This window comes from Antechinus flavipes, chromosome 1 (assembly GCF_016432865.1).
Source record: "Antechinus flavipes isolate AdamAnt ecotype Samford, QLD, Australia chromosome 1, AdamAnt_v2, whole genome shotgun sequence".
Taxonomy (NCBI): Eukaryota; Metazoa; Chordata; class Mammalia; order Dasyuromorphia; family Dasyuridae; genus Antechinus; species Antechinus flavipes.
Window position 1 is genome coordinate 144,246,327 of NC_067398.1, and position 13,468 is coordinate 144,259,794.

The 13,468-nt window shown below is 32.7% G+C and overlaps 1 protein-coding gene across 1 annotated transcript in view; it reads right to left on the reverse strand.

Moving 5' to 3' along the window:
* DEPDC1B (DEP domain containing 1B) overlaps window positions 1-13,468 on the reverse strand; it is a 125,398-nt gene that overhangs the window by 93,178 nt on the left and 18,752 nt on the right. The window contains exon 4 of the mRNA XM_051971223.1: window positions 6,986-7,251. Within this exon, the coding sequence (XP_051827183.1) occupies window positions 6,986-7,251 (266 nt within the window). The remainder of the gene's footprint in view (window positions 1-6,985; window positions 7,252-13,468) is intronic.

Below are 13,468 nucleotides of genomic sequence, written 5' to 3' on the forward strand. Positions count from 1 at the left end.
TCTCGAGTGTGATTTTAAAAAAAATCAACAAAAACATTTAAAAATACACAAAAGAAATACAAAATTAAGAAAGAGACCAACTGAGCAGTGCTGGTGCTATCATGTTAAATTTTAAATGTGATCAAGATTCATCATTTCATATAATCTATATTTCCTATTTTTCATATGTTGAAATGTTCATGTTAGTTAATGTTTACTTAGTTCATTAAAAAAAATTGTTAAGTCACTCTAAGAAAAAATTCTGTTTAACCTATATCAAAGTAGGGAGTGGGGAAAGAGGACAGAAGGAGAAAAATTTGAAATACAAGGTTTTACAAAGGTGAATGCTGAAAAGTATCTTCGCGTGTATTTGAAAAAAATAAAATATTATAAAAAATGTATCAATAAAGGCAGAATTGAAAGTTCTAAAGAAAGACCTAATAAAGATTCGATGATATTATTCAAAGGAGTTACTTATACAAAACTGTACCAAGAATAATAAGCTGAAACAGGTGATGCCATCTTTAGAAACAATACCCAGATGGGAACATGAAGATAAAGACATGTGAATACAAATGAAAGCTAATATTACACAACTGTGGAGGCCGAAGTATTGAAAGAGTCTAAATGAATAACTACTAGGTATATCCAATCTTCTCTACCTACTCTGGTCATTTAGATACCAGAACCTTGCTTTCTTCCAATTCCTCATTTCCTCCTAATTTGCCATACTTCTTAAGATTAAAATCAACTTAATTATTATTATTATTTTATTCCACCAAAATAATATGTTTTTTCTTATGACAAAGTTTCTTGAAAACTTTCACTGTGGAAGACAAGCTGTTACAAGCTCTATCCAAGCTGGAGAGGCTATCAGAATGGGCCCAGTGACAAAACTCTACCACAGGCTTACATCATTTTATCTTGCTTCACTTTATTGCAGCTGGTAGATATTAGTTTTTTTTTATGAATTGAAGATTTGTAGCAATCTTGCATCAAGCAAGTTTATCGGCACCATTTTTCCTACAACATGCTTACATTGTGTCTCTGTCATATTTTGGTAAATTCTCAAAATATTTCAAACTTTTTCATTATTATTATATCTGCCATGGTGATCTGTTATCAGTTATCTTTGATGTTACTAGTCTAATTGTTCTGGGCCCCACAGAGTGAATTCATAATGCAGAGAACAGAATTGAAAAATGTGTGTTCTGACTGCTTTACTTACCAGCTGTCCCCTAATCTCTCTCCCTTTCTTGAGGTCTCCCTATTCCCTCAGCCACAAAAATATTGAAATTAAGCCAATTAACAATCCTACATGTCCTCTAAGTGGTCAAGTGAAAGGAGAAGTCAATCAATGAGGAAAACTTCATTACTGTCTTATTTTAAGAAATTGCCAGTCATCCCAACCTTAAGCAATCACTCTCCTAATCAGTCAGCAGCCATTAACATCAAGGCAAGACTCTCCACCAGCAAAAATATTACAACTTGCTGAAAGCTCAGATTTAATTAATTTATACCATATTCTTTTAGACATAATACTATTGCCAACTTAAGGGTAAACATAGCCTTCATATTCACTGAGAGACAAAAAAAAAATCTGTATGACTGTTTTTATTACAAGATTCATTTTACTGCAGAGGTGTAGAACTCAACCCACAATATCTCTGAGCTATGTTTGTACCTTGTTAAAAAATGAGGTAAGTTAAGTTTAGAAAGGTTCATCATCAGGTTAGCTTATACAAATTTAGTCCACAGCACTTTCTCAAAGATCATCTAAAGGGTTTGCTGTGGAATTCACCCATATATGAATTTTCTCCATTTAAATCACATCTTGAGACCCATTTATTGAATAATATCTCATCTGATTAAATAATATCTATTTCTGAATCTGAGGCACAGTCCTAGACCTGTTTTTTTTAATATTTCTGTATTTTTTTTTGCTCAAAATTTCCCCTATTATTTGTTTTATCTTTAAAGAAAAGGACTAGTTAGACAACATGTACTTTTACAGATCTTAGAAAAAAAATCCCTAAAGAATTTACCACTCACTTAAAGTTATCCACCCATTAGTAGCAAATTGGGCCAGCGTAGTTTTCATGACTTTATGATAATTACAGAATGTCTTGGTGTTGTTTTAAGATTTAATAACTTCAGAAGTGTCAATGTTATTAACCAATAAAAAGAATAACTTGAAAGTTTAATTATTTAAATTTATTTAACATTATTTGGTCTTAGGAATTTTGAATAATATATTTTTAATTGTACTTATGCATTACATGGACAAAAGTTTCTGTATGACATTTTCTCAAACTGCTGAATGGGTGGAGGTGTCTATTCAGAAATAGACAGTCAAAGTACATAAAATATTAGAAACAGAAGAAAAGCAAAATTGAGGGGCTTAAACAGATGACGCTGTCCTTAAAGTCTTAACAGTTGAATTGAGGGATGAGGACAAACTCATAACCACACAGCAAGTGAAAGCTAGTATTGCACAACTGTGGAAGTCACTTTAAATCGCCATGAAACTTTTTTTTTTATGAGGCACACATCAAAAGGGTCAGTTATTCATCAAAACTTCATTCTTTGCATGAAATTAAGGCTAGAATTACAAATACAATCCTTTCAGTTACTGAGCAGCAGTTGATGAAAGATTTTACAAAAATTACAAAGTATGAAAATCAACTAGAGTGATGTATACCAGAACATGGCAGTTATGTTGACTTTTAATAAGAAGCATATAAATATTATAATAATTTTAATCATTAACTTTTCAAATGTTTGTTTTTATCATTTATATTTCTGATGCTGTTGTAGCTTTGTTGTTCAGTCATTTTCATCCATATTTGACTCTGTGACCCTATTTTTAGATTTTCTGGGCAAAGATACTAGAGTGGTTTGCTATTTCCCTCCTCCAGCTCATTTTACACATGAGAAAACTGAGGCAGTCAGAGTTAAATGACTTGCCCAGGTCATACAGCTTATCCAAAGTCAGATTTGAACTCAGAAAGATGAGTTTTTCCTGATTCCAGGCTTGGCATTCTGTCCATTATGTCACCTCATTACCCATTCTCCTACATGTTGTTCCAATGCTAAATCTTTGATCCTATATTAAGTAAAAGAATGTCTCCTAAAGTCATAGTTCAGATGAACTTAACAGGTTTTTCCTGCCCATGATAGCATGTCTCCAATTGTAAGATGGTAGGTAGATCCCATAGCTTCTCTATGAGCAACAAGAAGAAGTTGGTATTAAATTGCTCATATCACTGATTATTTCCATTTTTCCCTGCCCTTTCAAAGGGCCCTTTCATAGACACTTCATCCATTTTCTTCACTCTTCTAATGCTTATCCTTTCTTTCCTTTAAATTTGTATACAATGTGTTCCAAAAGTCTTAACACAGTTTCAAGCTACCAAACCATAAAAGTGCAGTAGGACTTTTTGGACACCCTGTATGTCCTTCCACCTGCTTTCCAATCTCATTACTCTACAAATAGTCAAGAATGCAGGATTAAAGTGAAGAGGACTGAAGGGGAAAAGACTCCATTTTCCTTCATTTATTTAGCACCTGCTAATGTTCATATTATAAAAGTGACCACATAATTTGTCTGATTTGCATCAAGACAGGAGACTGTGAGAACAGGGTAAGGGCAGATTTGCATTGTCAGGGATAAATAGGAACAAATGAAATATTGGCAAAATTCCTGGATATGGGTCCTGTATTTTTCACAAAGGCCAAATTAACCACCAGCTGAGATCAGAGCTCTGTATCACTCAAAGGGACTCAGCACAACCCTCCTCTCTTGAGTTAGTCTATTCTCTTTTGCAGATTCTAAGAAGGCTGTACTAAAAGCCAAAAAAAAAAAAAAAAAGTTGAATCATTTGTTTTCTCTATGTGCAGAAAAAAACAGTATATTTCAAGAATGCTGCAGAGGGGAGGAATAAAAGGTCAAGAATCTCAAGGGAAATCATGAAAAAGGATAAGAATAAAGGCGGGGAGGAGAAAGACAGCAGTACCAGATCTTAAACTGTACTACAAAGCAGTTATCATCAAAACCAATAGATTCTAGTTTAAGAAATAGAAAAGTTGATCAATAATCCAGTTAACATAAACAAAACCCAGGAATGCTTGAATATAAAAGCATTGTATTCATTAAATCCAAAGATACCAAGTATAGAGCCAAGAATTTTTTCCCTATTTAACAAAATCCTATGAGAAAACTGGAAAACAGCAAGAAAGAAATTAGATTTATATCAACATATTTATAATACTTTATACTATATATCACAATGCATGTGGTAATATAATATATATGATATAGGACACATTGCTTAAATTTCTTTTTTTTTAATTTGGAAAGGGAGATAGGTGTTTTACAACTATACCTTAAGAAAAAACTTTATCTAAAAAGGAACACAAGTTATCATAAAGGAGCAATTTCAACTACATAAAACTGAAGAGCTTTTGCAAAAGAAAACAAATGTGATTAGAAAGGAAAAAACTATGGGAAAAAATCTTCATGGCAAAATTCTCTAATAAATATCTAATACCCAAGATTTGTAAAAAATTGTTCTAAACATAAAAAAATATATATTTAACCTATTTCCCAAAAGATAAGTAGTCAAAAGATAGGAATAGGAAAAGAAGTCAAAAGATAGGAATAGGAATAGCTAGGTCTCAAAATCAGAAATACAGATTACTAACAACCATGAGAAAAAATGTCCCAAATAACTAATAAATCCAGAAATGAAAACAGGAACTCTGAGAACAGAGCAAAAGAACTAATAGGTACAGTTGTTTTTACAAATGTTTAACAACTGACTCTTTTATATGTATGCATAGATATACACTCTCACGCACACCAACAATAACTTTTAAGTTTAATTTGTGTTATTAGCCTTTCCTCCAAATAATAACTCAAATTCTAATTTGTAGTATTTGCCAATTTCTGGTATGTAAATACTCACAATGAAATGTTAACAACTAGCTTTTATAAGCCCATACAAGCTGGCCCCAGGACACTACCACATGGAATTTAAAACAACATTTTTTTGTAATAGCAAAGACCTGGAAACAAAATAGGTGCCAAATAATTAGGGAACAACTGGCCAAGTCATAGTATATGAATGTGAGTCATTGTGGCATAGTGGAAAGAATGCTGGATTTGAAGTCAGACATCCCAAGGTCAAATTCCAGCTTTCCCATCTATTACCTGAATGACTTTGGTTAAGTCACAAAGATCTTTGGATCTCAGTTTTCTCATATTTAAATGAGGGCTTTAGACTATATGGATGAAATCTAAAAGTTCCTTCCATGACTGACATATGTACTTTCAGATATGGTCAATATGTTGATTTCTTTTGCTGAACTACACTATTCCAAGGAAGAATTACTGAAGGTGGAGAGAGAAGTAGGAGGGATAGGATACAGGGGGAAATGAAAGAAAAGCAAAAAAAAACTATTTTTAAAAAAGATTTAAAAGGGGATGGGGCAGCTAGGTGGTGCAGTGGATGGAGTACCACCCTGAATCCAGGAGGACCTGAATTCAAATCTAGCCTTAGACACTTAATATTTCCTAGCCATGTGACCCTGGACAAGTCACTTAATCCCAATTGCCTCAGCAAGAAAGAAAGAAAGAAAGAAAGAAAGAAAAAGAAAGAAAGAAAGAAAGAAAGAAAGAAAGAAAGAAAGAAAGTGAAGGACACACAGAGAAGTTTCAAATCTTATTTGCTATATGTACTATGTAAAGTTACATATTTTTAAAAACTACCTAAAAGCAGTTGTTTTTAATAAAATTATTTTTCTTATTTTTTTGTATATGCAATGTTTATGTATGTAATTGATGATAAATTCACATGAAAAAGAAAATGTAATTAAATGTAATATATATGGTGTACTGGATAGAACACTGAGCTTGGAGCCAGGAAGACTGGAATTCAAAACTAATTTCATACACTGACCAGCTGTGGGATCCTGGACAAGTCATTTAACCCATTTGCCTCAGTTTCCTCATCTGTACAATGGGAAGCATAATAGCTTTTATCTCCCAGAATTTCTGCGAGAATCAAATGAAATAATAAAGTATTTAGAACAGAGCCTATCACATTTTAAGAGTTATATAAATGTTAGTTAATATAAATTTATGTCTATGATTATATATATAGATATAGGTATAGGTATATATAAATATAGTAATAAGTATATAAAGATATATCTATATTGTTACAGATATAGATATAAGTATATATAAATATGTAAATATAGGTATGTAAAGATATATAGGATACATACACATATATAATATATACACAAATCATGTACACAAAATATTTACATAAATTATGCACACACATATACATAAATTTTTATATATTATATATTGCATAGATTATATATGTACACACCAAACAGGCATATTTCTTTAAAACAAACTATACCTAACAGCTGTTCACAATTTCTAATAAAATCCTCTTCTTGTTGTTCTTTGTATGTGCAAAGTTTGTGTTTATTAATGATTAAGTTTACATAAAAAAAGAAAATGCAATTTCTTTTAAAAAAGAATATAATACAATAATGTAAGAGAGGGACCCAGAAAGACTACAGTAGAACCACCATTGTAATTATTATAGAATTCACTCCACCCTCAAATAAAGCCATGTAGTCAAAGAAAAGAGTAGACAAAGAGAGATAGACATTCTTATTTCAGAAATTATAATAGAATGTAAGCTTCTCAAATCTACTTCATTTTCCCCTTTGTATTCTCAAGTTTTAGTACAGTTTCTGATATATATAAATAGATAAATGAATAAATAAGTAGATAAGTAAATAGATGGCTAGATAGATAGATAGATAGGTAGGTAGGTAAGAAGATAGGCAGGCAGGTAGGAAGATAGGTAGACAAGTAGGTGCTCAGTTCATTCCCATCTGCCAATCTCTACCAGGTTCTCATCACACATTTCTGGGGGATGGGCAGACACAAAATTGGGCTCGAGAGGAAACAAAGTACCTGTAAAGATGTCGGTTGTCCTCAAAATCTTCCTGACCCCACCTTCCCTTGATGTCTTCAATAACATGGTTCTTCAGGAACTTTTTTAGCAGCTGAACCGTTTGTTTGCGAGTCACTTCTGGACCAAAGTTCTGGTTATGCCTAAGTAGATTATGTAACCAATTCACAGCTTCTGAGGCTGTAAAACAATGTTCATAACTTTTGAAATGACTTCGATGTTTCCGTAACGGCATCTTAGCACGAAAAAGCTCAATTGTTTCATTCCACTGTAGAAAGACACAGAAAGAAACAGACATTAGTGATCTATATTATTTTTTCCTTAACATTTGCTGTCTTTCTTATATTCAAAATAAGAATTGTGTATTTTAAAAGAATTAGTTGATGAGATACCTAGCAAACTAAAAAAAGATGGGGAAAGTCAATATTTGAGGGGCTAGGCAAAGACACACATGATAGCATATTGTATTTGGAATCAGAGGTTGTGAGTCAAAATGCTGGTTCTTCCATTTATTATTGTTGTGACCTGGACCTGGTCACTTAATTTCTCTGGGATTTAATTTCCTAATTTGTAAATTGAGAGAATGGGACTATATAATCTACAACTTCCCTTCCATCTTTAAATCTATGATCCTATGACCTGTTGGTGGAATCAACCATTCTGGAGAGTAGTATGGAATTATGTCAAGAAAGCGACTAGAGGAAGTAGAGATGCTGGAGTAGTAAGCAAGACAACAACTTAACTACTATCCAACCCCCACGAAGATCTCGAAAAAAAGCACCAGACAGAGTCCTGACTAGTAAATTCAAGAAAAAATCAGCAAGTCATTTTCTGTTAGAATCCTAGTGTTAACTCAATGGAATTGATACAATGCTCATTGGTTCACACATTAGAGCAAATCCTTACAAGGTATTAAGTCACTAGTATTGATAGAAACAATGCTTAAGTTAACACCTTTGAGAGTTCACACATTAGCTCACACACTGGAGTTCACAAGTTCTGGGGATTCACAAGTCAGAAACTCACAATCCCACTCTCTCAGAGGAGGAGTCAACCTTTGGGTTCACACCTTTAAGAGATCATATATAAAGAAGCTCTTAGAGCTTCAGTCAGTCAGTTGAAAAGACTGAGAGGGGAGCCTCAGTTGGAGAGTGAGAAGCCACAAATATTTGGAGTACAATGCATTTCAAGAAGATACCTTGGAAGAATGTCAGAACAGATCTGTTTCAATTGGGCAGGAGGACAGTCTGCCAAACCCAGACCACAGCATAGGGAGACTGGGGCAAGAAGCTGCAGTAGAGAGTCGGAGCATTGTAGCTTCCATGCACCTGGAAATCTTCTGTGAGCCTCTTAGGCCACTCTGTCCTGGTTACAAGCAGGTGGTTTGGCAAATTTACCTTTTATAAAAGACAAATTATAAACCATTTGAGCCCTGGAAGAATGCCGGACCTAGCCACCATTACCTAGCACTGGAAATCAATCAGCAGAACTGCTCTAGGACAAATTAAAGCAGCTATCACTCTTTGCATTGAACAGACTTCAAGCTTTTAAAAAAAAAATGAATAAAAAACAAAAAAGAACTCTGACCACAGACAGCTTTTATGGAGAGAAGAACAGACCTCAAATCCTGAGGTTCCTAAAGGCAAAGTAACTCCAGAAGTCCCAAAGAGAGACGGGAGCTGGTCCCCATTTCACAAGGCTTTCTTCAAAGATTGCAAAAAGGATTCTTAAAGGAGAGTTAGAAGAAAAATGAGGAAATGAAATGAGATCATTGCAAGAAGGAATGGCAAAAATGGAAAAACAATGCAATGAACAAAAAAATTTAATAGGCCAATTGCAAAAGGAGGTAAAAAAGGTAACTGAAGAAAATAATACACTAAAAATTAGAATTGAACAAATGGAAGTGAATGACTCCAAGACTTCAAGAATCAGTCAAACAAAAACAAAAACAAAAAAAAAAAGGAAAAATAGAATAAAATATGAAATATCTCCTAGGAAAAACAACTGACCTGGAATATAGATCTAGGAGAGACAATCTAAGGATTATTGAGCTTCCTGAAAGCCATGATGAAAAAAAAAAAAAAAAAAAAAAAAAAAAAAAAAAAAAAAAAAAAAAAACCTAGACATTATCTTACAGGAAATCGTAAAAAAAAACAAAACAAAACAAAACCAAAAAAAAAAAAAAAACTGCCCTGATATTTTAGAATCAGAAGATAAAATAGCCATTGAAACAATTCACTGATTACCTCCTGAAAAAGACCCCAAAATTAAATCCCCATGGAACTATCATATTAAGGAAAAGGTATTGTAAGCAGCCAGAAACAAACAATTTAAATATACAGAGGCCACAAATAGGACTACTTAAAACCTAGCAGCTTCCACCTCCAAGGATCAAAGGGCCTAGAATCTGGTATTCTGAAAAGCAAAGGAACTGGGATTACAGCCAAGAATAAACTATCCAGTTAAAATGAGTGTTATCTGTCAGGAAAGAAGATGGACATTCAATGATATAGGTGAATTTCACCTTCTAATGAAAAAAACTGAACAAAAAATTTGATTTCCAAACACAGAACTCAAGAGAAGCATAAAAAGGTAAAAAGGAAAGAACTCTTGAGAACTATATTTCTATTATGGATATACTTAGAGAATGCGAGTATAATTTGATTTTATTATGATAATATGAAAAAGAAACTAGAGGTAGAAAAGAGATCATACTGGAAGAAGATGGAAATGAGGTAAAATAAGGGAAATTACATCTCACAAAAAGGCAAAGAAAACCTATTATAATTGAGGAAATGAAGGGAGGGAGATGAGAATTGTGTGAATCTTACTCTCATCAGATTTGACTCTAACAGATAGTATCAGCCATATTTGGTATCACAAAGAAACTTGTCTCATCTTATAAGAAAATAGGAAGGAAAGGGGGGAAAGTAAGGAAAAGAATAATAAAAGAGAAAAAAGAAGAATTAGGGGAAAGGTGTTTAAAAAAAGGGGGAGGTCTCTAAAGGGGGAGGACTGTTTGAGGGAGGTGGTCATCAAAAGCAAAACACTAGGGAGAAGCAAAGAGGGATAGGAAAGAGAAAAGCATAATCTAGGGTAAATAAGATGGCAGAAAATACAGAATTAGTTATTTTAATTGTGAATGTGAATGGGATGAACTCCACCATAAAAGAGAAGTGGATAGTAGATTGAATTAAAAGCTAGAATCCTACAATATCTTGTTTACAAGAAACATATTTAAAGCACAGTGATACTTACAGAGTGAAGGTAAAAGGACTGGAGTAGAAAATATTATGTTTCAAGTGAAGGAAAAAAAAGTAGGGGTAACAATCCTGATCTCAGATCAAGTAAAAGCAAAGATGAATCTAATTAAAAGAGATAAGGAAGAAAACTATATTTTAGTAAAGACTACTATAGATAATGAAGCACTATCAATACTATACATGTGTGTGTGTGTGTGTGTGTATACACCAAGTGGTATAGCATAGAAATTCCTAGAGGAGAATTTAAGAGAGATGCAGAAGAAATAGACAGCAAAATTATACTAATGGGGAATATCAATCTTGCTCTCTCAGAATTAGATAAATCGAACCACAAAATAAATAAGAAAGAAGTTAAGGAGGTAAATAAAATGTTAAAAAAAAAAGTTAGATGTGATAGATCTTTGGAGAAAATTAAATGGAGACAGAAAGGAGTTTACTTTTTTTTAGCGCTTCATGAAACTTATACAAAAATTGATCATGTTTTAGGGCATACAAACCTCAAAATCAAATGCAGAAAGGCAGAAATAATAAATGCATTTTTTTTCAGATCATGATGCAATAAAAATCATATGCAATATAAGGCTAGGAGAAAAAAGACCAAAAAGTAATTGGAAACTAAATAATCTCATTTTAAGGAATGAATGGGTGAAACAGCAAATCATAGACACAATTCACAATTTCATCCAAGAGAATGACAATAATGAGACAACATACCAAAATTTATGGGATGCAGCCAAAGCAGTAATAAGGGGAAATTTTATATCTCTAGAGGCCTACTTGCATAAAATAGAGATAGAGAAAATCAATAAATTGGGCTTGCGACTAAAAAGACTAGAAAAAGAACAAATTAAAAACCACAAAATACCAAACTTGAAATTCTAAAAATAAAAGGAGAGATTAATAAAACTGAAAGTAAAAAAATCTAATGAATTAATAAATAAAACTATAAGTTGATTTTATGAAAAAAAATCAACAAAATAGATAAACTTTTAGTTAATATGATTAGAAAAAAAGGAAAGAGGAAAATCAAATAGTCTCAAAAATTAAAAGGGAGAACTTATGACAAATGAAGAGGAAATTAGAGCAATAATTAGGAATTATTTTAATTAACAAATTAACAAAAACCATATGATTATCTCAATAGAGACAGAAAAAGCATTTAATAAAATCTAACCCCCATTTCTATTAAAACCACTAGAGAGTATAGGAATAAATGAACTTTTCCTTAAAATAGTAAGTGGCATCTATTTAAAACCATCAGTGAACATCATAAGTAGCAAGGATAAACTGGAACCATTCTCAATAAAATCAGGGGTGAACAAAGTTGCTCACCATCACCATTACGTTTCAACATTGTATTAGAAATGCTAGCTTTGGCAATAAGAGATGAAAAAGAGATTATCTTTACAAAATTATCACTCTCTACAGATGATATGATGGTATATTTCGAGAACCCCAGAGAATCAACTAAAAAACTATTAGAAATAATCCATAACTTTAGCAAAGTTGCAGGATACAAAATAAATCCACATAAACCATCAGCATTTTTATACATCACTAACAAAATCCAATAGCAAGAGATAAAAAGAAAAATTCCATTAAAATAACTGTCAATACTATAAAATATTTGGAATCTATCTGCCAAGGGAAAGTCAGGAATTATATGAGCAAAAGTACAAAACACTTTCCACACAAATAAAGTCAGATCTTAACAATTGGAAAAATATCAAGTGCTCTTGGATAGGTCAAGCAAATATAATAAAAATGGCAATACTGCCTAAACTAATCTATTTATTTAGTACTATACCAATCAAATTCCCAAGAAACTATTTTACTAACCTAGAAAAAAATGATAACAAAATCCATTTGGAAGAACAAAAGTCAAGAATTTCAAGGGAATTCATTAAAAAAAGAGGTGGGGGGGGGGGAAGGGGAAGAGGCAAATGAAGATGGCCTAACTGTACCAGATCTAAAACTATATTATAAAGCAGTAGTTATCAAAACCATTTTATACTGGCTAAGAAACAGAGTAGTTCCTCAGTGGAATAATGGGTCAAATAATAATGGGACAAAATAGTCAATGACTAGTAATGTAGTGTTTTACCAACCCAAAGACCCCAGCTTTTGGGATAAGAATTCACCATTTGACAAAAACTGGTGGGATAACTGGAAATTAGAATGGTAGAAACTAGGCATTGACCCACACCTAACACCTTATACCAAGATTAGGTCGAAATAAGTTCATGAACTAGACATAAAGAATGATATTATAAACAAATGAAAAAAACATAGGATAGTTTACCTCTCAGACCTGTAGAAGAGAAAGGAATTTGTGACCAAAGAAGAACTAGAGATCATTATTGATCACAAAATAGATAATTTTGATTATATTAAGTTAAAAAGTTTTTGTACAGACAAAACTAATGCAGACAAAATTAGAAAGGAAGCAATAAACTAGGAAAACATTTTTACATTCAAAAGTTCTGATAAAGGCCTCATTTCTAAAATATAAGAGAATTAACCTCAAATTTATAAGAATTCAAACCATTCTCTAACTGATAAATGGTCAAAGGATATGAACAATTTTCAGATGAAGAAATTGAAACTATTTCTAGCCATATGAAAAGATGCTCCAAATCATTATTGATTAGAGAAATGAAAATTAAGACAACTCTGAGATACCACTACACACCTGTCAGATTGGCTAAGATGACAGAATGAGATAATGACAAATGTTGGAGGGGATGTGGGAAAACTGGGACACTGATACATTGTTGTTGGAACTGTAAATGGATCCAACCATTTTGGAGAACAATTTGGAACTGTGCTCAAAAAGTTATCAAACTGTGCATACCATTTGACCCAGCAATGTTTCTATGGGCTTACATCCTAAAGAGATCTTAAAGGAGGGAAAGGGACCTGAATGTGCCAAAATGTTTGTGGAAGCCCTTTGTGTAGTGCTAGAAACTGAAAACTGAATGGATGCCCATGAGTTGGAGAATGGCTGAAAAAATTATGGTATATGAATGTTATTGTTCTGTAAGAAAAGATCAACAGGCTCATTTCAAAGCAGCTTGGAAAGACTTACATGAACTGATGCTGAGTGAAATGAGCAGAACCAGGTGATCATTATATACTTCAATAACAATCCTATATGATGATCAATTCTGATGAACATGGCTCTCTTCAACAATGAGATGATTCAAACCAATTCCAATTGTT